Raw genomic sequence first — 27,380 nt, forward strand, 5'->3', positions numbered from 1 at the left:
GATCTTTCAGCTGGTGAGACTTCCTTAGATGTGGTCCGGGCGCTTAGAATTTATGTAGACCGGACGGCTTCGGTTAGGAAGTCTGATTCCTTGTTTATCCTCTTTGGTTTTCACAAGAGGGGTTGGCCTGCCAACAAACAAACGTTAGCCCGTTGGCTTCGTTCCGTTATTTGTGAGGCTTATGCACAGGAGGGCTTACCTGTGCCAGCCTCTGTTAAGGCTCATTCCACTCGTTCTGTGGGTCCCTCTTGGGCTGCTAGACGTGGCGCTTCTGCTGTTCAGCTGTGTAAGGCGGCCACTTGGTCTTCAATTCAAACGTTTTTGAGGTTCTATGCGTTTGACACCTTTGCCTCTCAGGATGCATCCTTTGGGCGCCGGGTACTCCTTTCAGCACAGGAGCGTCCCCGCCCTTAGTTGTACTGCTTTGGGACATCCCCAAGGTCAACCCTGTGGACCCCCTATGGACCCTGAAGTAGAAAACAAGAGATATGGTAAGAACTTACCTTTGTTATCTCTGTTTCTACGAAGTCCATAGGGTCCACAGGGCGCCCGCCCTGACGCACCTGGCTTCAAATGGGCTGTGTGGCTGGTCACCGGTTTTCCGTCTCCCATTTCTGTGAGTATGGTTTCTTGTGTGTTCCAGTCTTCCTTCTCTCTGTTTAGTCTCCTCCTCCGGCCTTGGCTGCTTACCAACTGAGGTGCTGTGGCCGGGGGCGGGGTATAGAGGAGGACGGACCCAAGTGCATCCTGGGAGCAGCTAAAGCTTTAACTGCGTGGTGCCCATGGATCCAGATCCAGCTATACCCCAAGGTCAACCCTGTGGACCCTATGGACTTCGTAGAAACAGAGATAACAAAGGTAAGTTCTTACCATATCTCTTGTTTTTTTTGTATTTTTATGTTTTTGTTTGGTGGTTTTTTTTCTTAGTTTAAGGATAACGCCACCCAGAACTAAGAAAAGAGGGAGAACTAAAGGTATTTTTGAGTAACCACGCATAAAAAGACCTCTATGCACGGACACAAATATGAAGTTGAGACCCATTCAGAGTAAGACCCACCTGAGTCTATGTACTAAGCTTGCGAGCAGGGCCTTTCTGCCTATATATCTGTCTGTTATTACCCAGTTTTGTTCTATTAAAGTTTACAATTGTAAAGCGCAGCGGAATATGCTGCGCTATATAAGAAACTGTTAATAGATAAATAAATAGGCCTTGGAGAGATAAAAGTACCAACCAATCAGCCCCTAACTGACATTTTTCAAACACCGCCTGCAAAGGGACAGTTAGGAGCTAATTGGTCGGTACTTTATTTCCATCCACTTTATCTCTCTTCGAGGCTTAGTACATAGACCCCACTGCTCTTTGCTGTCTATTCGTACGCATTAGGGCTTTCCATTACTGCTACACTAACCATGGGACTTTGTGTGCACTCGTTTTTAGAGATCCATTGGGAGCGGTAGAACACGCCAAGGACGTGATTTCCGATTTGCTCTGTAATCGGATAGACATCTCCCAGCTGGTGATCACGAAGGAGCTGACCCGCACCGCGGATGAGTATGCAGGAAAACAGGCGCACGTGGAGCTGGCAGAGAGGTAGGACGAAGGCCGTTAGATCTAGCGTTTGGACTGTCGTTGATTGGTGTCGAGATTCCCACTGTACCTATGTAAATGCCCACCTGCTGAATGCAAAGCAGTCTCTGTACAATGGAAGGCGGACAGCCAGCAGCGGGTAGCTCTCAGTACAGCCTGTGCACTTGTGATTGGTGCCTACCCTCCTAAAAGTCAGTGTAACAGCCATCTCCTTACTAACTAAAGCCCTCGGCATCTGCTCGCTGTTACCCCGCAAAAGTGCAGGGCCGCTTGTATCTCTGCCTGCGCGTACTGATCCGTGACTGAGGGGAAACGCAGAAATAGCTTGTCCCACCCAGGGCAGCAGCTGTGTCTGCAACTGTCTGTTGTTGTGGAAGGAGGAGGTGGGGGAGAAGTGTGTGGAAAGAAACATTACAGAGCATGAGATAAAAATGACATGGACTTCCTGTAACCCGTTAGGGGCAGGCCGGTCATTTCCCAATTCCAGTCTCCTGTACTCAGCAGTTTTCCCTCTAAGGGACGCGCTTTTCTTAGAATATCAACCGCTTGCTTCATTAGGAAATCCGAGAAACGCTCCAGTTGCTGCCGTCCATTCTCTGTCTCTCTGCTCGCTGATAATCACTCATGATTCTGGCACTTGACTTTCTTTTCAGCTGTATTATTACATATACATAAATATTTAATGATATTCATATTCATGAGATTCCCAAACTTGGTCTACAGTGAACACTACAGTACATGTTTTCCAGATCTCTTCAATATTACAATAGATCTAATTAGCGCTACCTGTAGATCTTTTAAAATGTGTACACCTGTGCACCAACTAGGAGATCTGGAAACCATCTGGAGAGAACAGTTTGCTTCTTTGTAGTGCTCCTTATACCAATGTCTGACAGGGAACATACAGTACCCGTACGGCTTGCATATAGAACCTGGCCTAGCCTGCTGCCAGAGTCATCTTAGTACTTCAGCTGGATTAGGTGCTCGACTGTAGCAGACAGTCTGACAGACTGACACTTGGCCCTCTATGGTCTCTCTCTGTGTATCTGCTAGGAGTGATAAAAGATTACAGCTGCCATGATGGGGAGGTCAGAGAGACGTGAGCTTGTCTCTCTGCACATCTTGCTCTTTTGTGTCCTCCACTGAAATGAGGGATGTCGCCATTCATAATGTAGACTCCAGAAGGTCAACGTGGTTAAAATGTCGACATGTGAATTAAGAGTGGCAGTAAAAAGACTGTCCACATTACGACTGTGTTGACATTACAATGGTGTCGAGTTGGGCATGTTTGTCATGATGAACATGTCTACATAGTCAGTGTTGACATAACATTCGTGTTGACGTTGTCATGTTGCCATTTTGACAGACAACATAAAATACAGACATTTGTAATGATGGCCTTTCATTGTGTATCTGTAAACTAAACGTCACCTGTTATATTGGGTTACGGTGAGTAGCAGCCAGTAGTTTTTGTTTTCATTGTTTTTTATCCTATGGGGTAATGCAGTGGTTCTGAAACTCTGTCCTCAGGACCCCACACAGTGCACGTTTTCCAGGTCACCCAGCAGGTGCACAGTGTATTCATTAATACTGACACATTTTAAAAGATCCACAGGTGGTGATAATTATTTCACTTGTGATTCTGTGAGGACACCTGGAAAACATGCACTGTTTGGGGTCCCAAGGACCGAGTTTGAGAAACTGTGGGGTAATGCTTTGGAGTGAGAGCTTTAGCAGGAAATGACTAAATTCTACATTGCGTTGTCTTATGAAAATAAAAGTACTTTAATCATCTAGAGCACTTCTGCTGGTTCCGTATTAGGGTCTGACCGCTCTCACGCAGCTGGTTATAAACCACTCGCTCTGCAGTTCAAGCCACTAGTTGACAAAAGCTCCCGGCAGGACAGGCTTCCCGCTGAGGTGATGGACAACATGGCTTCTCCTGGTAGACTCCAGTATACAGGAGACAATGTCCTTGGCACACAATTTTGCAGTCAGACACAACTTGCATTGGTGCTTCGGTGGTCATAGATATCTTATAGTTATATAAAGTATTTGCCCATGTCTTAATTTCACACATAATTCTAAGCATGATATCCGACTAAAGTCTACAATTTAAATAAAAGAAAAAATATTTCATGTTTGCAGCAATTTTAAATGATTTGAAGGGGCCTGGTCAGTCGCTCCCTCTATGCTTACGGTCTATACAGAGATGTCTCTGAGATGTGACTATGTGCAGTCAGGATGTCAATCTAACTGGCTCTGTGAATGGAGTCCTAACATGATGCAAGCTCTGTAACAACAATAAGATACCATTGAGAAGCAAAGAAAACAATCTGATTTGCAAATCGCCATTTCTTGGAGCAGAATTCTGCAATTTGGAAAATAGAATATGAGAACTGAGCTCTCCTTTGCCGGGTCCTCAGATCTGTGTTCTGATGGGGGGGCGGTGGACACTCGCTGTAGTCTTTGATGTATGAGAATACCAGATTTCTACACTGCAGATCTTTATTGAATGCAGTATAACCATTTTTGCACTGGTAAATGTGTACAGTCCAATAGTGCCCCCCTCAAAGAAATGGGCATCACCATGAGGCAAGCTGCCCACCACACATTCTCCCACCAGCATCCCACTGCTCCGAGCAGGAGAGGTGGAAACTGCAAGTCTGCAAAGCCTTCCTCCAACGCAGGGTGGGCAGATGGGGTGGCCGGGATCATCCCTCTGTCAGAGGTGGCCATGCTCAGTCAGCACCTTCACTACCCATGGTGCCAGCACACTGCGAGCCGGGCGGTGTGAGAAAAATGCAGGTGGTAAAGCCTGGCGTGCTTTACACTGGCTGTAGGTGCCATTTTATATTTTCACCTGCATCGCGCTAGGAAGCTCCTCTGCTTGGGAAATAAAGCCCTTTGTCTGTCACCACTAGAACTTGCTGCAACCTTCACCACTTTTTGCAGACAATGGTTGATAACGGAGAACATTTTTATTATTCGTACTCCCTTATCTAAAATGAAATCCTGTTTTTACAACTCTGTTGCTTTGTAATATAGCTGGAAATAGAGAAAATAGAATTCTGTAGAACGGGAAAAGGAAGCCGATGAGTTTTCAATATGAAGAGTAAAGCTGGCCACAGCCGAACAGCCTATGGGGGGGAAGAGGGCTGGAGCCACCGCCTGATAACCAGAGAGTGCCTCCAAATACTCTCCGTTCACAGCCTGAAGTTTGGCTGAACAATGGTTGGGTGGATTGGACAGGTTTGAAAACCAAACAGCGCTCTCTTTTTAGCTTGTTTTCCTGTGTGAATGTTCATCGTGTTCGTACCGTACACTGAGCGACAATCGTCCAGACCAGTCGTTTGGTCTTCTGGTTTGCAGGATTACTGTGCAGGGTATGGCCAGCTTAAGGGGCCCATTACCTGCACTCGTTTAGGGCCTCAGCTCATGAATCTAGAATTCATGAGCTAAGGCCCTAAACTAGACAGCAAGGTAAGATCGCAGATGTGTAGTTAGCAGTATTTACCCAAAGGGGTCAGAGCGATGTACCGCCGGATATCACCGTGACGCCCAGCTGCGCACATTACCATTTATTACGGTTAGGCAATGTTCTTCTAGTTTCTCATCTTCCTCACCATCTATGGCCAGGTTTTATCTCTACTTTGTGCATAAGTTCTGTGTTCCCCCCCTGTGATTGCCTGTAACACACACTTCTATATATTATGTGATCTTGAGGTTTGATGTGCTGTAATATATAAATGACAGATTGTACTAATGTTAAGCTGTTACGTTACACGGTGCCTCCCCTCTTTCTTCCTGTACATGATGCTTTTTACACATTGTTGAGCACAAAGCACAGCCCAGACTGACCAGGTGTCTCTACGCCCCCCCTGCTCCTTGTATCTTGCCCCCCTCCCTCTCTTTTGTGGTATGGCAAGTACCTTGAGCACCTTTCCTCTCACACCCACCTCGCTTGTTTCTGTGTGGGAGGGGACCATTCATACCATGGTGCTCTGCGCTCCGCTGACTGCTGGTGGTAACATTGGTGGCTTCCCCGGGGCATCGTGCTGCAGCTATACGGTTATATGAGCTTAAGCAAGTAATAAGGGGCTGAGATTTTCCACTTCAAACAGTATATCATGCTTCCACATCTGTTCCACTAGCCCAAGTAAAATAGTAGGTAACTTGTAGTCACCCAGGCATACCAATCTCTCAGAACTGGCATAAGCCTGTGTCTGAGTAACATTTTGGGCACACTGTAAGTGCCTAGGAAATGCTTTTGTTCTGACGTAAAACATAAGTGCAATCAGGTGAGTGACTTGCTGGGTACATTGTCAGATATATTGGCCGATCAATTGATCGGCCAATATATCTTCTGCGCGTCAGCCAGTGTGTACCAGCGATACGTCTGTGAACGACGCCGTTCAGACATATCGTGTCGGCTATGTTGCACAGCCGATGCCCAATGTATCTGCAGATATATTGGGGCATCGAGCTGTGTGTACGGGCGGTCAGACGACTGGCCTTAGACTTGCCGTGGGGAGGGGGCGCGACACAACCTCCGGCCAGCGGAACCCTTGGCCAGATGAGATAATGGTTCTTCAGTGTATGAACAACCATCATCTGCAATTTAAACCAGCAACTTGTTATAAGTTACTTCTTCAACGACTTACAAATTATTTTTTTTTTTTTAGATGGTGCCTGGGCATCAATGGGTACGTACACAGCTTCCTGCAATGTATTCAAATTAAGTTCAGTTTTGCTCCTCTTAAAAAAAAAAAAAAAAAAAATCGCACGGTGGAGCTCTTAGGAGCAGCCGCATGTACAGTCAGTCGCACACAGATATACAAGTGTCACATATCAAACTAATCAGCTCTGTCTCCCGGTGCGTACTAGTAACATCACATTGCAGCTTAAAAAGACGCGCGGTGCTAGCACAGTTTCATGGGACCAGGCGCGCCAAGAGGGGCTGTTTTGGCTTGACCGAAGCAAAGACAAGAGAGGATACATCTGTGTGGCAGTAGTTGAACCCATGTTTTCTTTCTTTTTTTTTTTTTTGTTTTGTACAGAATGCGAAAGAGAGACCCAGGAAGTGCCCCCAATTTAGGAGACCGAGTCCCTTATGTGATCATCGGAGCTGCCAAGGGCGTAGCTGCATACATGAAGTCCGAGGCGAGTCTAGGATGCTTCAGAGTATAATTTTTTTTTTTTTTATTGTTAAGGCCCTTAAAGAGCTGGTTAAATGGCCAACTGAAGTCACAATGTGGTAGATTCAATTAGCCGTGGCGCTTACCTTGAGCTTTAACGCAATTAATAGCCCAATTCCTCTTGCTAAAAGTCACCGGCATCCTGACCAGGTTAGAATGCCGACTTCCCCAGGTAAGTAAGCCTAACCCATAAGCCTCCCTCCCCGCAGCCTAAACCTAACCTTCCCACCTCGCAGCCTATCCCTCCCCCTAGTGCCTAACCCCGGTACTTACCTCCGGGATTCCGGCACCAGTATTCTGACCAGTGTCTAGATTCCAGTGTTGACATTTTGACCTCCAGAATCCCAGCGGTCAGCATTCTGACCGCATCCAGCTGCTAACACGTGTTAACCTATAGATTCGCTGTTAAGTACCCAGAACTATGGGTTAACGTGCTCGCAGGGGCCGTGGTAAGGGCAGAAAACGCTATTTACCTAGGGAGGGTGCGAACATAAATCGGCAGTAAGAGCAGTCTATGGGCTTACCTCAGGCTGCTATTGAATAGCCCTGGGAGCTGCTACAAACCAACTGTAAGCACCACTCATAATAGAATCTGCCCAAAGGTATTAATGCCCTATGTACTGCCCATGGGTAATCTAGCTGCCCTTACTTTGCATTCGAGAAGGATTAATACCTTTCTGTGCTGCTGCTGTGTCTGTCTCTCTTATTCCTGTTCTGTGTGAGTCTCTCACTCTCATCACTGCTTCTTGTTACTAATGTACTTATCGCCCACTCAGTGCACTGTAAAAGTTTATACCTATATATTTTATTTTATCCCTATGTTACACAATATAAGCAGTGATCAGTTTGCATAAAACCTATTTGCCAGTAAGGCATTTTTGCATAACCAAGCACTATGGAATCCACGTGTCCATTTAAAGTGACCATGCAGCAGTGGTCACCCAAATCTTGCTGAGGTTTATTGTGTGATCATCGCTCACACATCAATGCTTAGTGCCAACCCCCACCCCTCACTTTCATTGCTACCACATCAACCACTCTCCAGATGCTAGATTATATTTGCATACGTTTCCCCAGGACAGTCTTTAGCAGCAAGTTCATCTGCTGTAAGTGGTTTTATGTCTCTCAGTAGATGGGAATTAAACTGCTTAATGGAAAAAAAAAGTTTGCAAATCCAAGAGTGCACTCGGTGTGTTTCCATGTATAGAGTTGTGTAAGGATTGGAGGAGGCGCACCTCTGGGGGCTCAGGTGTGCAGGGGAGAGAGTGACTTTAGCTACAGGTTCCACTTCTATTTGTTTTGTTTTTTTCAGTCTTTCTCTACAGAGCCTGGTTGGCAGAGAAAGTGCTTCCCTCTCACCAGCGACCGGAGGCTGACAACTTCTGCAATCTATCTCTATTTACTAAGTTTAGTCAATGACAGCTACAAACCCCCCCTATGTGCGCTGTTCCCCTATTGTGTTATTGAAGGGGAACTGCTATAATCTGAATTCAGAATGCATTGTGTATCCAGTGAACTAGATGACAGATTATTAATTATATTTGGTGAACACTATGACAAAGGGAATTCAACAGTAGATTGTCAATCGTTCGCACGGCTCTCCCTCTTCCTACTTTTAAGTACACACTGAACAATAATGCTTTTGACACTGGACCAGATAAAGGCCATGAAATTCCCCTTGAAATCTAAATATGACATTTAACCCCTTAACTGGCAAATTATTCTCCTCCAAAACTTCCGGGATTTTGTCTTTTTTTTTTTTTTTATTCCCCCATTTAAACTTAGAATGTACTTTTAAAAAATGTATTTAAAAATGTGATTAAAAATAATATATGTATATACACATACACACACACACATGTGTATGTATGTATATATATATATATATATATATATATATATATATATATATATATATAAATTACCAAATCTCTCCATAGGCCCCCAATGTAACGTGATTGTACCCACCACCCCTTAGTGCTAGCAGATCCCCCAGGGGCAATGGAACTTGACTGGCATTTTCCCTTGCCCCCAGTGATAATGAATAGAGCCCTCCAACCAACCAGTGTACGTAGCCCCCCACTGCACCATGTCTCTCACTTATAATGTGGGACATTACCATCCCTTCTGTGCCATTGCAGATCAGCCATATAGTGCTCGGAGGGGGAACATTTTTGTCCCCAGCGCATGCACTCCAGTATGCCATCGGTGTGCTATTCTGGGGCGTGATTCTGTCAGTGATATCGGCGGTCACAGACTGGCCATTAGTAGGTTAACCATCGATAACACCACTTGGCAGTTAATCTTGATGGTATGAAACAGTCGACTGGGGAACCATCGATGGTTTCACCCCCCGCGGATGATCATCCCTTCTGTATTACTCACTGGGTAGCAGACCAGTCAATCCATGTACCAGCGCTAGGTAGAAAGATGAAAAATCCATCTGAGAGCTCTGTACCATCGATGGTGGGCTTCCGCCATCAGTGGTTAACCATCGATTTGCATGATAATGTAGCCCAGGGGTCTTCAACCTTGGCCCTCCAGCTGCTGTGGAACTACACATCCTAGCATGCACTGCCACCTTTTTGATATAACAGCATGCTAAAACTATTGACAAGTCATGCTGGGATGTGTAGTTCCACAGCAACTGGAGGGCCAAGGTTGAAGACCCCTGATGTAGACTGTATATGTATTCACTAGGAACAAGTATCGCTGGCTTCTAGTCAATGGACGGCCTACATATGCATAAATATTGCTTTAGCCAACAAAATTGCTGCCTTTTATGTACACTTTAAGCTAAGATCTTTTAGTTTTATTTAGTATTCTTCCCTCATGATGAATACCTGGCAAACGATCACGTTTGTGTAATTCCATGATATTTTGGTAATTCTGCAACTTCCTTTTCAAAGGAGTTAGGGCATGTTTACAGTTGTAATATAAAGTGTATTCTTAAAAGAATTTTATTTTTTTTTGTACATTTTTGGCTTTCCCTTTAGGACCCGATCTATGTACTGGAGAATAATATTCCGATTGACACTCAGTATTATTTGGAGCAGCAGCTGGCAAAACCACTGCTCAGAATCTTTGAACCCATCCTCGGGGAGACCAAGGCTGAGAGCGTGCTACTGAGTAAGTACTGTTTGGCCCCTTGTAAAGGCATCTTCATTGATGCAAAGGAATATTGTGCGGCTTTTTCTGCTGAAATACATAGCAACCAGACAAGAGCCATGATTGCTTAAATGTAATTTAGACCAATGAAGGGTGATTACCCATATGCTCTTTTGGATTACATATGTGCTTTTGTAGTATGAGCTTAAATAGGCCTTTTTCTACGAACCTCTCTGAATTCATCGCATTTCTTAAGCTGGGTACACACTTAGCGATATATTTAACGATTTGCCTGATTCCGATGGATCAGAACGACAAATCGTTCAAATCGTGCAGTGTGTACCCACTATATTGTGCGATGCGCTTCCGTGGGGTCGTCGGCTACAACGTCAGTTTGGCCGTACATGCGGCTGACGACCCCAAGCGGCAGGAGCCAGCATATCGGGTGGTCGGGGACCGGGTCGTCTGATTTGTACCAGCCATCCGATCTGTCGGCTGGGGTCGTCCGTCGGATCATTTAGTGTGTGCCCAGCTTCAGGCCAAATTTCACCAGAAAAAAAAGAATGCAAAACTTTGTGACCAAAGAGTGGACTTTATTTACAGAACAGTTAATATGCACCAAATTATTAGTGCTTTCAGGGAAATTCTAACAAAAATTATGCAAAAATAATTCTGCTGGGTACTACTTATTACAGGATTAACTCACAGTGCATGACCTCTGACTGAAATATCCTGTTAATAACCTAAAAGCACACTTGCTGCCATTTAACACACAATTTGAGATAAGTGGCTTTTCTTAGCATCATCTGTAACCATGGGGACAGGACTGCAATTGTTTCTATGATTATAGATGTTGCTAAGGGTGCTGTTAATATAATACGTTATGCATAGACACATTTTTTATGGCAGTAACCGTGCAACTTTTACTGTACCAATTATTGATGATGGAACGTGATCAGCACAAACATAGCCATGTTGCACAGGGGTGAGAAAAGCCTCAGCAGCGTAGGGGTTAATGCCCAAGTGATGTAAATTGAACCTTCAAATTGCAACCTGTAAGCCTATCCCACTCGTTCTGCAGACATAGGGTAGGAACTATTGGCCCTTCTGCCTCCAGTCAATATTTGAGATTTGAGCAATTGTGTCTAGAGCAGGGAAGACCTTATTGGCTTATAAATGAGCCATAGCATTCTCTCTCTTACAGTGATAGATGTACAGGGCGATCTGGAGTGTGGTCACTGATTGCGTAATTTATCGGAATAACTAATCATTTTAGTTATAGATGGAAATAAAACCTTGAGCTTCCTGGAAACCATGCTTGCTACTCAGGGCCGGCGCTAGGCTTTGCTGCGCCCATCGCCGTCCTGTGTTGCCGCCCCTTCCCTCCTCCGCTCCCTACCCCTGAAGTTACATAGTAATGATAGCACCGGGAGGCAGGGTGGGCGTTTCCTGCGCCCTCCGGATACAGTGCCTGGAGCCGCTGCTGTTGCTACCTATACAGTGCCTTGTACAAGTATTCACCCCCCTTTGCATTTTTCACGTTTTGTTGCCTCACAACCTGGAAGTAAAATGGATTGTGTGAAGGTGTGCATCATGTCATTCACAGAACATGCCTACAACTGTGATGTTGTGTTTTTTTATCTTGTGAATCAAACAACATTTAGGACAACATAACAGAAAACTTCAGCGTGCATAACTATTCACCCCCCTAAAGTCAGTACTTTGTCGAGCCACCTTTGCAGCAATTACAGCTGCAGTCGCTTTGGATAAGTCTCTATGAGCTTGCCACATCTTGCCCCTTCCTCAAGGCAACACTGCTCTAGCTCCTTCATGTTGGATGGTTTCCGCTTGTGAACAGCAATCTTCAAGTCTGACCACAGATTCTCAATTGGATTGAGATCTGGGCTTTGGCTAGGCCATTCCAACATATTTAAATGTTTCCCCTTAAAACACTCGAGTGTAGTGCAGTATGCTTCGGGTCATTGTCCTGCTGGAAGGTGAACCTCCGTCCATGCTCAAATCACAGGCAGACAAACGGGTTTTGCTCAAGAATATCCCTGTATTTAGCACCATCCATCTTTCCCTAGACTCGAATCAGTTTCCCAGTCCCCGCTGCTGAAACACATCCCCACAGCATGATGCTGCCACCACCACCATGTTTCACTGTGGGGATGGTGTTCTTGTGGAGATGGGATGTGTTGGGTTTACGCCAGACATAGCGTTTTCCTTGGTGGCCAAAAAGTTTTTAGTCTCATCTGACCAGGGCACCTTCCTCCATACATGTGGGGGGTCGCCCCACATGCCTTTTGGCAAACTCAAATCATGTCTTCTTATTTTTATAACAAAGTAATGTTTTTTTTCTGGCCACTCTTCCATAAAGCCCAGCTCTATGGAGTGTACGGCTTATTGTGGTCACATGCACAGATACACCAGTCTCTGCTGTGGAACTCTGCAGCTCCTTCAGGGTTACCTTTGGTCTCTGTGCTGCCTCTCTGATTAATGCCCTCCTTGCCCGGTCTGTGAGTTTTGATGGGCGGCTCTCTCTTGGCAGGTGTGTTCTTTCCATTTGATGATGATGGATTTGATGGTGCTCCGGGGGATCATCAAAGATTTGGATTTTTTTTTATAACCCAACCCAGAATTGTACTTCTCAACAACTTTGTCCCTGACTTGTTTGGAGAGCTCCTTGGTCTTCATGGTGTGATGTCTCATGCTTAGTTGTGTTGCAGCCTCTCTGACCTTTCAGAAAAGGTGTGTTTATACTGACAGATCATGTGACACTTAGATTTCACACAGGTAGACTTCATTTCACTAATTATGTGACTTCTGAAGGTAATTGGCTGCACCAGAACTTTTGATGGGCTTCATAGCAAAGGGGGTGATTTACATATGCACATGCCAATTTTCTGAATTTTATTTATAAAGATTATTTTTTTATATATAGTTTTCTCATTTCACTTCACCAAATTAAACGATTTTGTGCAGATCCATCACATAAAATTCAGATAAAAAAAAATTACAGGGTGTAACGTAACAAAAAAGGTAAAAAGCCAAGGGAGTGAATACTTTTAGAAAGGCACTGTATATGGGGAAGATCTGGACGTTTCTCAACTAAGGGCCGTATTTAATTAGCACCAAAAAAAACAGGCAAAAAAGGGCGAAAGGCGAAAAAGAACCCCACCCCCCTATTGATAAATTACCAGGGGAAAAAATCGTAAGTTGCGTACTTTGGCGAAAAACGACCACACACATTTTGGACTCATTTTTCGATGGGCGGTATGGATGCATCAAGTGTTTTAAATATCGCGCGCGTTTGCAGCAGGCGTTTTTTTTAACTGTTTTTAAAATGCATTTTTACGACATGAAAATATACATGCACCCATTTCAGCGTACCCCCAATTTACGTGGAACAGTAATTTCCTGGAAAAAAATAGCTTTCTATCTTTTTTTCAATGTCGTCGCTCCTACACCCTGCTGGTACCAGAACGCCGGTACTGATCCAGGGATGCTGGTGGATGACTGGGGTCACCAGCTAGCGGTGGCCCCGGTTGCCCGGACTGTGGCCGGATTTATGGTGGTTCAGGTAAAGCGGTAAGGTCCCGCGGTGGGTCCCAGCCGAATAGCACAGTCCTTAGTCCCCAGGCAGGGGGCTCCCTGGGGACTGGCTGCAGTGTGGAACCAGGCTACTGATCCCTGCGCTTTCCACTAAATGACCACCGAGGAGCAGAGGGAGGGCTGGTCCGGGGGCGGAGCGCATGCAGATGCCTAACCACCTTGTGGAGAGGCCGTGTGCAGCGGGGGGGAGGCGCCAGCTGCTTAGCAGGGAAAGCGCGCTCCCCTGGCATACATTTAACCCCTGGGACGCTGGACATTTACTGTTTCTGTCCAATCCAGAGCTTTGATGGATTATGTAAGGCGTGCCTGCGGTTGGCACGGCCGACTTCTGTCACTACACCTGTGCAGGAGCTACCATGGGCTTGTTTTGCTACGGCACTTACTATCCTGGTAGGCAGGTTAACGACAACCCCTGCGTGTCCCCAGATGGGGGTCTCACAGCAGTCTATGGTGTCGTCCCCTATGCAGGGGTTTCCTACACAGTTAATAGTACCTCAGAGTTTCCCGTTGTCGCCCCCTCAGGTCATCCATGAACCTGCGTGGGCTAATTCACTGTCTACCTCAGTACAACAGCTATCAGAGATGTTACAGGGCGAGTCGTCTGTGCGGGCGCAGAAGCATCAGCTGCAACCTCATCAAGATCAGGATGCTGTGACGACAGATGATGGCTCATACGTGCAGTGCGCACGGCCTTGGTTATTGAGGATGACGCTTCTCCTGTAGCTAAATCAAAATATGCCTTTTTCAAGGATATTAAAAGTGATGCTACGGTGTTTCCCCTATCTGATCAGCTAGTGGATCATTTAGAGGAGGCATGGAAAACGCCGGGTAAGCTTTACCAGCCTCCTAGACGGTTTGCGGTGGCATACCCTTTTGCAGATAATTATTTTGCAAAATGGGATAACCCGCCACAAGTGAATTTACACGTCTAGTAAAGAGTGCTACGTTGCCTATGTCCTCCTTAAAGGATCCAACAGATCGCAGGGTAGAAATATGTTTGAAAATGATTTATTCCCTTGCAGGAGGCGTGTCAGACCGGCTTTGGCCGTGTGATGGGTGGCAAGAGCTATGGAGCACCTTGGAGGCATCCCTGGACCCATACTCGTCACCTGAACAGGTGGAGTTGGTGGGTAATTTAAGGGACTCAGCTACCTTCATTAATGAGGCAGCTTTAGATATGGGCCTCATGGTGTCCAAGATCTCCACGGCAGCAGTGGCGGCTCGTCGTATCCTGTGGCTGCGTTCTTGGAAGGCGGATGCTGATTCCAAAAAGGGTTTGGAGGGGTTACCCTTCAATGGAGAAGTGCTGTTTGGCCCTGATCTAGATAAAATTGTGGATACTTCGGCAGCATCTAAGTCTGCGTGTCTGTCTTCCACTACTGTCCCATCAGGAGCGGGTTCTTCGTCCTTTCGGCCCTACAGAACGCAGAACAGACCCAGGGTAACAGTCCTTTCCTAAGAGGACTGCCGCCAAGAAACCTTCAAAGCCCAGGAAGCAGGCCTGGAGTACCAGACATCCCACTACCAAGTCCGATGACAAACCTTCGGCCTGACGGGACGGGACTCTCTTTGGGGGACCTCAAAGTGGGAGGCCGACTTCTGAAATTCCCCCAAAGCTGGTGTCTGACCACTTCAGACACATGGGTCAGAGAAGTGGTCTCTCAGGGGTACGCCTTCTCCTTCCGCAGGAGGCCTCCCAGCCGGTTTTTCACCATGGACCTTCCGTCCAATCAGGACAAGGCCCGGGAACTCAAGAAGGTAATTCACTCGATGCTCCAGAATGGAGTTATAGTGCCAGTTCCTTTGTCTTAGAAGGGATTGGGGTATTACTCCAATCTTTTTCTGGTGCAGAATCCCAATGGGTCCTACCGGCCAATACTCAACCTCAAATCCCTCAACAAATTTCTGAGGGTTTCTCGGTTCAGGATGGAGACCCTGCGTTCCATTATTTTAGCAATGGAACCTGGGGATTTCATGGTGTCGCTGGATATTCAGGATGCTTACCTGCATATCCCTCTTGTCCCAGCACACCAGTGCTTCCTCAGATTTGCAGTGGTCAAGGACCACTTCCAGTTTCAGGCTCTGCCTTTCGGTCTGGCTACAGCACCTCGGGTGTTCACCAAAGTTATGGCCGTGATGGCAGCCCACCTGCGGTTGCAGGGAGTCCGCCTGTTACCTTATCTGGACGATCTCCTGTTACTGGCGGAGTCCTCAGAGAAACTTCAGCGCCATCTGCAACTTGCAGTCTCTCAGCTGGCTGATAAATTGGTCCTCCCTGGTACCATCACAGAGGATGCTCCATCTAGAAGCTCTGTTGGATTCCCAACATCAGAGGATCTTGGTGACGGGAGAAAAGATCTCTGCGTTACAGGCAAAGGTCCCTCTTTGCCTGCAGAGTCGCCGGGTGTCTTTTCACTCGGCAATGAGGTTACTGGGATCCATGGTATCTATGTTCGACATGGTGGAGTTTGCCCAGTTTCACTCAAGACCTCTGCAGAAGCTGATCCTCTCCGGATGGAATGGGTCACCCCAAAGGATAAAGACACAGACTATGGTGCTTTCCCCGGAGGTGCGATTATCTCTGGCCTGGTGGCTACAGAAACCTCACCTGAACAAGGAGCGCCCCTTTTGGAATGCAGACTGGGCCCTTCTGACGACGGATGCCAGTCTCCGAGGCTGGGGAGCGGTAATGGGTCCACATTTCTTTCAGGGAAGGTGGACATCGGCATACATAAACCGCCAAGGAGGGATGCAGTCAGGCGGCTGTGACAGAGGTGTCCCGCATTTTAGTATGGGTGGAAAAGCATCTCACCGCAATATCAGCAGTGTTCATACCAGGAGTTCTCAACTGGGAAGCAGACTTTCTCAGCCGTCAAGACGTGCATCCAGGAGAGTGGTCTCTTCACCAGGAGGTGTGTCAGCTATTGGTGAACAAGTGGGGCCTTCCAGAGATAGATCTCATGGCCTCACGACAAAACAACAAACTGCCAATGTTCGGGTCAAGAACAAGAGACGTAAAGGCTTGTCTAGTGGAGCTCTGGCGGTCAAGTGGACCTTCCAGTATGCGTACCTCTTCCCTCCGTTCTCCCTTCTTCCTCGAGTGATACGCAAATTCAAGCAAGAAGGCGGCACGCTACTGCTGATTGCTCCAGCGTGGCCCAGGCGGCACTGGTATACGGATCTTCAGAGTCTCTCAGTGGACACTCCGCTGTTGTTGCCTCAACGTCAGGACCTGCTATCTCAGGGTCCTTGCCTTCATCCGGACCTGAGTCGGCTGTCTTTGATGGCGTGGCTATTGAGACTGCCCTCTTGAGGTCCAGAGGTTTCCCCAGTTCGGTGGTCAACACCATGCTGAGAGCTCGGAAGCCTTCATCTGCCAACATCTACCATAGAGTGTGGCGGGCTTTCTTCCAGTGATGTCGCACTAGAGGTTATGCTCCTCAGGTGTTCAGATTGTCCAGGGTTCTGGCCTTCCTAAAGGCGGGTTTAGACCAGGGTCTTCGCCTAGCTTCCCTGAAGGTACAGATGTCTGCACTTTCAGTGTGGTTACATCGTAGGATTGCTATGCTTCCTGATGTCCGCACCTTTATGCAAAGGGTGATTCTTATTCAGCCTTCCTTTGTTCCACCTGTGGCACCATGGGATCTGGCTGTGGTCTTGAAGACTCTTCAAGGACCGCCATATGAACCACTGGGCATTAAGACTGTATTCCTTCTGGCTATTGCTTCGGCCAGAAGGGTTTCGGAATTGGGAGCTCTCTCATGTAGACCTCCATTTCTAATTTTTCATAGAAACAAGTCCTGGGTCCTACAACTCGACCTGGGTTTCTTCCAAAGGTGGTATCTAGTTTCCATATCAACGAGGAAATTATTGTACCATCGTTTACTTCACCGGACCTTTCGGTTGGTGATGCCACCTTGGATGTGGTGCGGGCCTTGAAAATCTATGTGGGCCGCACTTCTGTCTATTGGAAGTCAGACTCTTTGTTTGTCCTTTTATGGCTTCCACAAAAGAGGTTGGCCTGTCACTAAAGAAACATTGGCAGGATGGATTCGACTGGCTATCTCTGAAGCTTTTGCTCACGAGGGGCTTCCTGTTCCATCTTCTGTGAAGGCTCATTCCACTAGGTCTTCGTGGGCAGCTCGATGTGGCGCCTCAGCTGTTCAGCTTTGCAAGGCGGCCACGTGGTCATCTGTCCATACTTTCGTACGGTATTATACTTTTGATACCTACGCCTCTCAGGATGCTTCCTTCGGGTGACGGATTCTCCTCTCAGCACAGGAGCGTCCCCACCCTTGAAGGATACTGCTTTGGGACATCCCCAAGGTATCCTGTGGATACCCTATGGACCCTGAAGTAGAAAATATGAGATATGGTAAGAACTTACCCTTGTTATCTCTATTTCTATGAAGTCCATAGAGTTCCACAGGACTCCCGCCCTGTCGCACCTGTACTGCAGATGGGCTGTGGTTCTGGTCATCGGTTTTTCCGTCTCCCTCTGGTGAGAATGTGATTCTTGTGTGTTCCAGACATTCTTCTCTCTCTCTTTATCCTCCTTCGGCCTATGGCTTGTGACGAAACTGAGTGCCTGAGGCTCGGGGGCAGGGTATAGGAGAGGGACCCCAGTGCATCCTGGGAGGATGGAGAAGTTTTTAACTCTGTGGTGCCTGGATGTCTGCCGTCATCGCCTATACCCCAAGGTATCCTCTGGAACCCTATGGACTTTGTAGAAATAGAGATAACAAGGGTAAGTTCTTACCAGATCTCATATTATCGCATCGCCGTACACACTACTTGACCCGCCAAATGGCGATGCAATCAATCGTTGTACATGCTTCATGTAACAATACCGCTTTGTCCGTGGAATCATCCCATCTGATGTGCAGGACATCAAGTGGGACAATGCAACCACCCAATTCATCAAATGATGAGGTGGGTGGCTTTGCCTGTACAAAATATGGTCTTTGTGATCTGTCTCAGGGCCTGATTCAGCAAGTATCGCAGTTGCTTATACGCACGCAATTGTCTGATTGTTGCATTCTACGAATGCTTACGCATCGCAGTGCGCAAACCAGCTGCTGCGATCAGAGGCTACGCAGACCCATTGCAGAGTGATTGACAGGAAGTGCTGTTTGTGGGTGGTTGACGGGGGGGGTTGGCCGACCGCAGGCGTGCCAGTGCGTTGGCACTGCGTTGCAGGGGCGTGCTTAAATTGGCCACTGTGATACCACACGCAGCCTGAGGCCTCATAGTGTGTGCTGAAATTAGCAATTCCTAAATTAGGTCTGACCCGCCTTATCTGTGCGTATGGGGCCGATGTTACCGATTATTTCACTATGTTGCCAAAGTATACGGACGTGGGTAAGGGGAAGTGGGCATCCTAATGTTAGGCTGCGATCGCAATGCGTATGCAAACATTTACATATCACTGCTGATATTAGCAACTGCGTTGTGTGTGTGTATAAGCAGAATAGCGATCCTTGCTGAATCAGGCCTTCAGATGTCAAGGTCGCCCAATATATCGCATAGTGTGTACCCACCTTAAGGCTATTTACTGTTAAATGTAGTGTTTCGTGGTTTTCCTTCTCCGACAGAGCATTGGGGATTCTCAATAACAGCTGTCTCAAAGCAAGGATATCATTAGCGGTAAAGAGCCCGGAAAGGTGCTACATGGTGGTCAGCTAAAATAAATGCATGTATGTGAATTGTAGACTTACCAGTAAAGGAGGATGGTCTCTCATGACTGTTCATTCTGCTTTGCAGAAGGAGAGCACACCCGCTGTAAGACCGTCCTTACCTCCAAGGTTGGGGGTCTAATGGCGTTTGCCAAGAAGCGCAGCACCTGCATTGGATGCAAAGCCACGCTAAATCATGACGGTAAGGTGGAACGTCTGTGATAAGTCTTTGGTTTGTGTCTTCTGCTGCTTATTCAATCATTTGCAATTCTCATACTTACATTTTATTTTGGTGGCAATTTAATATAGCAAATTATTTCAGGATTTAGCTTGCACAACAGCCTCCCGGATTTCCTCTTTCTGAAATATGCTCATTGAATGACCCATTGTTACAGTTGTGCATAATATTAAGACTTGGACAGTACCTGACTTTCACAGCCCAATTGCTCTGGGACACAGAAGGTACTTTTTCTATTTTTCCACCGGCCTCTGCTCAGTGGGCTGCATCGAGGCACAGGGGGTGTAAGGAATACCTAAGGTGCACGCTCTGGTTAATTAATGAAGCGTTATTAGAACACTTGGCCGTCAAGCACATTTCGGCGTTAATATGTTTTGCTACTTCTCTTTTATAAGTTATTACTTAACGTAAGAGATGGACAACGTACGGTTTGAGGGCCTCACACACTTTTCATGAGCTCCTTTAGTCTTCGGGCAGTTCAGCTCATGAGTCGTTGGCTGAGTTACTCTCTTCTGAAGAGAAACTGGAAGGAAAACCAACCTGAGTTGAGGCCATGTTTGCTCAGATTAACTGTGGGGATGATAGGACTACAACCACAGGCCTCCACATAAATATAGGCCCATCAACATGACGATGACCAGCTGGCCAGACAGTCGGCCATAAATTAGAAGCATTAAAATTGTATTTCCATTTTCCTCTCTAAGGGGGGGGAATTCAATTGGCTAATTGATTGCCAAGGCTAATTCAATTAGCCCCGAAGACTTGGGATGTATCGGGGGGCGGGTGGCAAATGGCTGCACTAAGGAGAGGGGCTCTATGAGCCAATCAGCCAAGGGCAGAATCAGGTGGGGGGGGTGTCATCGCATCACCCCCGCCCCCAGAGGAGGGGAGACTGCTGTTCAGTGGCAACAGTCGTCTCCCTCGTCCCACTGCAGCCCAGCACATAGCAGCGTGTGGGGCTGCTGACAGGAAGCCGGCACCATCTGGGATTTTTATTTTAACTGCCTGAAGGCCGATGAAACAAAACCCACGATAAGTGCTGTGTTTTCGCGGCCGCAATCTCGAAAACACATGTATCCGGGAACTTATCCTGGCTCCTCTGTGTTTTCTCGTGCTGTAACAAATGGAGGGTAATTGAATTGCCCGGGGGAAAAAAAATTGCGATTAAAATCCCATTTTTAAAAAAAGAAAAAAAAAAATTTTACCACACGAGAAATTATCGTGGTCAACTGAATTCCCCCCTAAGTGATGCTATTTTTCTACTTTGACCTATTTAGGGAAGATATTATGGGGAATGATGTATCAAGCCGTGGAGAGAGTACCAACCAATCAGCTCCTAACTGTCATTTTTCAAGCACAACCTGTAACATAACAGGAGCTGATTGGTTGGTACTTTATCTTCTAGCTTTGATACATCTCCCCCTAGGGCTGATAGTGTAGGGGGTGTATATGCCCAGATGGCACTGGTCACACCCCCCAGCTACTTAAAATATCCCCAGGCCCATGTGGCCATTATTCCTGCCCTGTATATAAATGTAAGCCCACAAAAGCTGGTGGAGCCATGCTATTTTTATTTACGCCTGTATGCAGAAAATGTGATACTTTGCAAAATGCAAAATTAAACATCATTGCCAAAGAGAAAAAAAAACTAGCGACGTTGGTGTCTTTCTTCCCAGAACAGCCCTCCGTGTCTTTCTGCGTGCTAAAGAAAGTTCCTCATTTTTTTTTTTTTTATTTATATATATATATATATATATATATATATTTTGCTGCTTTTGCTCAACCTCTCTCTGACCAGAGGAAAAAAATAAGCAACAGCAATGGGGTAATAATAGAAAATCCCAGGCTTCTATTTCTAACAGCTTAGCACATTCTAGAACCAGCGAGCAGTGGGAAGCACAAATATGATCAACACAGTGTGGGGCTTATGTATGGAGCCCAGCATCTCCATGCTTTTATATTACGATAGTTGGTAGGTTGTTTTTTTGTTGTTTGAATTGGCTTTTCCTAAATTTTACTTTATATTTCTGTCCAATTTTTTTAAAATTTTTTTTGTAAACCATGCCTGTAATCTACACACACTGGAAACATTGAAAAGCGAATATCTTGCCTGAGCTCACAAAATGGCTGCCACCACCCTTCCACAAGTCTACACAATGTGTGTGCCTGGCTGAGCTCACAAAATGGCTGCCGCCACCCTTCCACAAGTCTACACAATGTGTGTAGGTGGCATTTTTAAATATTTCAAAAGGGAACAGAATAGGTTTGAAGGGAGGAGAAGGGAACTTAGTTAGCCAGATAGGGTTACGAGGAGGAGCACTAGTTTGTAAGTCGTACAGAAAGTTTTGATCTGAGGAGAGATCAACCAAATAGGGTTATGCTAAATGCTATGGATTGGTATATTTTTTAATGCATTGTCACTTGTTTCTAGCTTAGAAGAGATTTGTGTAGGAGGCTTTTTTATTTATTTTTTCTCAATCCTTCCCAGAAATCCAGATATAGGTTGTTTTTTAAAGCAGTCTAGTTCCCCTTCTCACTTACAAATAAGCTTTGGAAGCCCTCTTTTAAATCTAAAATAGAATCTGTAATTGCTTTATTCTAGCAAACGTTTAGTCACAAACATTTTTGGAAGTATATCAGTCATTATTTTGCGTTGAGGCTACAAAGCTGACGGTCCTATTGTCAACCTGTTACCAGAGCATTTGGGAGCGTGGGAAAGCGGTCATGAGGGGGATCAGTAAATCTAATCTAGGATCCATTTGCCTCTATAGGTGCATCATACTTGCAAAATAAAGATTATTACAAGACTTTGCCATAAAATTCCACACTGGCTATCTGTAAAATGCACACAAACAGGGCTCTACCTCAAAAAGCTAGCAATCTAAAATTGTAGTTGACATGCACCCAATATAGGTTTCCTTTTACTGCAGTTCCATTTACCTACACAAATTGTTCAAAGCCATTTGTGGCAACGTAAAGTCAAGAAGTAGTAGGAACATTAAACCCTAACTGAATACCATTGCCGAGATGACGCTGGCTCTACCTCTTACATTAGCTCTATTTAGGGCAAGGCCGCCTCTGCGCAACCGTTTCAGCATGTACTATAGGTGGGTGGCTGCCGTTTAGTCATGGTTTTAAATAGATTCATTCAGCATCTATGTCCAATTTCTTGTATGTAGCAACTGATGCCGATTCCTCTGGTATCATCTGTTTTGTCAGCTTCGCTCCAAGCGGTGACTTGTTCGTGCTTCAAATGTCATGGTGGCACCATCAAAACTTTTTAGGGATTTCCACGCATGCACAGTAGCAAACAAATTGCTCCATTCCGTGGCACGGCCATTGCGTCTGATTCAGAATAAGGTCTTCTCTGTTAGTGTGCTTTAAGCAGGCAAGATCCAGCATAGATGGCTTTTGTTTGATCACCTTGGCTTCTACAGTCACCTAGAAAGGTCCATACTGACCACACACACAGCATGTTTGGTGTTTTTTTGAAGGTCCTGCCAATGTTTCAGCCACGGCTCCATTGACAATAAATACAACATGGGCAAAAATATGTTGTCACCCCTTCTAATTAGTGTTTATCCATTTCAGACACTCACTTTGCTCTAACAAGTGCGTGAAATTAAACATACAGCCATGCAATCTCCATAGCCAATGATTGCGGCGGTCAGTGTGGTACGGTCATAGGATGCCATCTTTTCTACTAGTCAGTTTGTCAAATTCCTGACCTGTTAGTTCTTCGGTAAGTCCACACAAGCAGTATTGGGCCTCCAAATGCTGAAACGCGTAGTGTCCTTGGTTGCAAATTCTTTGTCAGGAGCTTCATTGCCAAGCAGCCGCACACAAGCCTCAGATCTCCATCCAAGCTGCCAAGCATCGGCTGGATTGGTGACCCTGCCACCATTGGAAATTGGAGCAGTGGAGACCCGTTCTCTGAAGCAACGAATCGTGATTCACCAACTGGCAATCTGCTGGTCAAGTCTGAGTTTTGGCAGATGCCAGGAAAACGCTCCCTGCCCATATACGTACTGCCAACTGTAAAGGAATAATGACCAGCGGCTGTTTGGCATAGTATCGCCTGGGGTCCTTGGTTTCAGTGAAGGGAAATCTTAATGCTGCAGCGTGCAATGAGCTGGTTTGGGATGACCTGGACAGAAGGCTGGAAGCAAAACAACCTACAAGTGTGACACATCTGTGGGAACTTCTGCAGCAATGTAGGGACGAGCTTCCCGAATAATATTTGATTGTCATTGTAGAAAGATTGCCGTGTGTGTTCAGCGGTTATATCTGCAAAAGGCGACTACTCGGAAAATCTGATAAATTTTTGTTAAACAAAATTCTGATTTTATTTTTGTTTATCTCCATTTTTTTTATTTGTTCTATACTTCAGTTTCAGAGAACGGTGAGATTACACTGAGTATGTTTCAATAAAAAAAAGTGGAATAAAGGAGCCGTTCTAAAACTTTTAACCGGTAATATAGTGTAAAACCTATCAGTACGTGCTTAGAGTAAAACAATTGGCGTATACTTGTAGCTATCTGCAGACGCCAATGTGTATCCTTGTCTGAGTGACATTTAGGAAAGCACTGCACAGTTTTGTATATTATTTGCGCATAATAGAATAAAATAATTGTACGACAGCACTAATTATATTATGGGATTGTTACATCATATAAGGATATGTCTAGTAAACCTGGTATGTAACTTTCATTCTTTGTCCCCCGAGCTTCAGTAACCACTGCTGGTTTTTTAAACCGCAAGAATGCCTGCTGAATTGTCTCTTCCCTGTCATTCCTATAAAGCATACCTGATCTTTCTATTAAAGGAACAGTTGGAGAAATAAATTTTTAATAAAGTTCTACTGCTGGAGCAAGCGCACAATAAATGTGTATTTATTAGACAAAACTCCTAGATAATGACACAAGTGTTCTTTGATGTACTGTTTTACGCAAGTTAAGGGATATTACACCTTTGGGAAGGAAATGTTACAAAACACCTTACAGCTAGGACCCCTGCCTTTATCTCATGCCTTTAATTGTACCAAGGACCAGTGCCGGTGAGCCCAAAGATGCTGCTCTGGCAACCGGCTCCTGATTGGATGGTACCACCTCTGATCCAATCAGTAGCTTGCTGCCTTTACAGATAATACCTGAGATACCTCCCCTCCCTGTCCAGCAGAGATTCCAAGGATAAGTGCCAAGCAACACTAAACCATGCACACTGTTGGTGTTCTGATAGAGGGAACCCTTTCTAATGTACTAGTTTGGAGTGGAAGAGTGTTTACACTGCATGCTCACACCAAAGCTTGCAAACCTTTAAACTTATCAAGACAGAACTGGTTTAATAGCAGCTCATATCTGTAGTTGAAATCTCTTTAACCTAATGTCTGGTGCAGGGCAAAAATACCAAGGACCCGTACCAAGGACCAGTGCCGGTGAGCCCAAAGATGCTGCTCTGGCAACCGGCTCCTGATTGGATGGTACCTCCTCTGATCCATGTCAGTAGCCTACACTAACCCTCTGGTCCTGGCCGGTAGCCTACACTAACCCTCTGGTCCCTGCCCGTAATCTACACTAACCCTCTGGTCCCTGCCAGTAGTCTACACTAACACTCTGGTGCCTGACAGTAGCCTACACTAACCCTCTGGTCCCTGCCCGTAATCTACACTAACCCTCTGGTGCCTGCCAGTAGCCTACACTAACCCTCTGGTGCCTGCCAGTAGCCTACACTAACCCTCTGGTCCCTGCCCGTAGCCTACACTAACCCTCTGGTGCCTGCCCGTACCAAGGACCAGTGCCGGTGAGCCCAAAGATGCTGCTCTGGCAACCGGCTCCTGATTGGATGGTACCACCTCTGATCCATGTCAGTAGCCTACACTAACCCTCTGGTGCCTGCCAGTAGCCTACACTAACCCTCTGGTGCCTGCCCGTAGCCTACACTAACCCTCTGGTGCCTGCCCGTACCAAGGACCAGTGCCGGTGAGCCCAAAGATGCTGCTCTGGCAACCGGCTCCTGATTGGATGGTACCACCTCTGATCCAATCAGTAGCTTGCTGCCTTTACAGATAATACCTGAGATACCTCCTCTCCCTGTCCAGCAGAGATTCCAAGGATAAGTGCCAAGCAACACTAAACCATGCACACTGTTGGTGTTCTGATAGAGGGAACCCTTTCTAATGTACTAGTTTGGAGTGGAAGAGTGTTTACACTGCATGCTCACACCAAAGCTTGCAAACCTTTAAACTTATCAAGACAGAACTGGTTTAATAGCAGCTCATATCTGTAGTTGAAATCTCTTTAACCTAATGTCTGGTGCAGGGCAGTGCAGTGTTACAGCTCCTTATTAACAATGTGTAATGAGGAATGGCACATAACTTTATTGAGGTGGAGAACAGCTAAGCCTTAGATTGGCATATAGTACATGTAGCATGTCGACATTCACCATGTCGACAAAACATCCCTGGAGGCTAGTGATGACTTACATGGTACAGCGGCATCAGTAAATTCTTTCCGTGTGACGTTCTGGTGATTCCCGGATTTTCCTGATGATAACCCTCCCAAATACATGCCTTACCAACCTGTGGCTCTCCAGTTGTTGTGAAACTACTAATCCCAGCATGCCTTACCAGCTGATCATTGGGAGGGTATGCTGGGACTGCCCTAGTGCCTAACCCTAACCTTCCCCTTCTTGTAGCCTAATGCTCTCTAGTGCTTAAGCCTCCCCCTAGTGCCTAACCTTCTACTTTGTGCCCAACCCTCCTTTTCCTGTAACCTAACCCTAACCATCCACCTAGGGCCTAACCCTAACCTGCCCGTAGCCTTGCCTAACCCTAGGACCCCCTAGTGCCTAACCCTCACCCTAGTGCATAACCCTCTGGTCCCTGCCAGTAGCCTACACTAACCCTCTGGTCCCTGCCTGTAGTCTACACTAACCATCTGGTCCCTGCCAGTAGCCTACACTAACCCTCTGCTCTAGTCCCTGCCCGTTGCCTACACTAATCCTCTGGTCCCTGCCAGTAGTCTACACTAACCCTCTGGTCCTGGCCTGTAGCCTACACTAACCCTCTGGTCCCTGCCGGTAGCCTACACTAACCCTCTGCTACCTGCCAGTAGTCTACACTAACACTCTGGTGCCTGACAGTAGCCTACACTAACCCTCTGGTCCCTGCCCGTAATCTACACTAACCCTCTGGTGCCTGCCAGTAGCCTACACTAACCCTCAGGTGCCTGCCAGTAGCCTACACTAACCCTCTGGTGCCTGCCCGTAGCCTACACTAACCCTCTGGTGCCTGCCCGTAGCCTACACTAACCCTCTGGTGCCTGCCCGTAGCCTGCACTAACCCTCTGGTCCCTGCCCGTAGCCTACACTAACCCTCTTGTGCCTGCCAGTAGCCTGCCTCTGGTCTAGTCCCTGCGGAATGTCAACATGTTCACATTTTAACAATGTCGACATAACTTTTAGCATTTAAAATGTCGACATTTGGAATACCAACATTATAACTATATTCTGGCATACCTATAATATGGCATCCTTAACCTGCCGTACACTCCAAAAATAGACTCAGCTGGGCAGTGAAACTTTCTGAAACATACCTACAGAAGTGTATCACAACTAATTTTTTAGTGTAAGGGTTTTGTTTTTGTTTTTCTACTTCAGGGTCCATAGGGTATCCACAGGATACCTTGGGGTATAGGTGATGACGTCAGTCTTCAGCCACCACAGAGTTAAAGTTTTCAGCCTCCCAGGATGCATCTGGGTCCCTCTCCTATACCCCGCCCCCGGGCCAAGCCATCTCAGTTTCGTCGGTGCCTGGCCGGAGTCGGAGGCACTGTGCAGAGGGGGGCTGTGAAGAGCCCCTGAAGTTTCTTTTAAAGGCAGCGCTGGCTGCACATCTGGGAGTACAGCATGGACAGTCAGTACTGACGTCCATGCCGTCTCCCCTACACCCCGCCGGTACC

The 27,380-nt window shown here is 46.4% G+C and overlaps 1 protein-coding gene across 2 annotated transcripts in view; it reads left to right on the top strand.

Annotated features, from left to right (window-relative positions):
* The window catches only part of POLD1 (DNA polymerase delta 1, catalytic subunit), a 156,494-nt gene that overhangs the window by 112,049 nt on the left and 17,065 nt on the right, over window positions 1–27,380 (top strand). For both annotated transcript variants that reach the window (XM_088455427.1, XM_088455428.1), the window contains exons 21-24: window positions 1,439–1,591; window positions 6,649–6,751; window positions 9,783–9,915; window positions 19,273–19,386. In XM_088455427.1, coding sequence (XP_088311553.1) covers window positions 1,439–1,591; window positions 6,649–6,751; window positions 9,783–9,915; window positions 19,273–19,386 — 503 coding nt within the window. The remainder of the gene's footprint in view (window positions 1–1,438; window positions 1,592–6,648; window positions 6,752–9,782; window positions 9,916–19,272; window positions 19,387–27,380) is intronic.

The sequence above is a fragment of the Taudactylus pleione genome, unplaced genomic scaffold, assembly GCF_031769625.1.
Source record: "Taudactylus pleione unplaced genomic scaffold, aTauple2 ptg000655l, whole genome shotgun sequence".
NCBI classification, from domain to species: domain Eukaryota; kingdom Metazoa; phylum Chordata; class Amphibia; order Anura; family Myobatrachidae; genus Taudactylus; species Taudactylus pleione.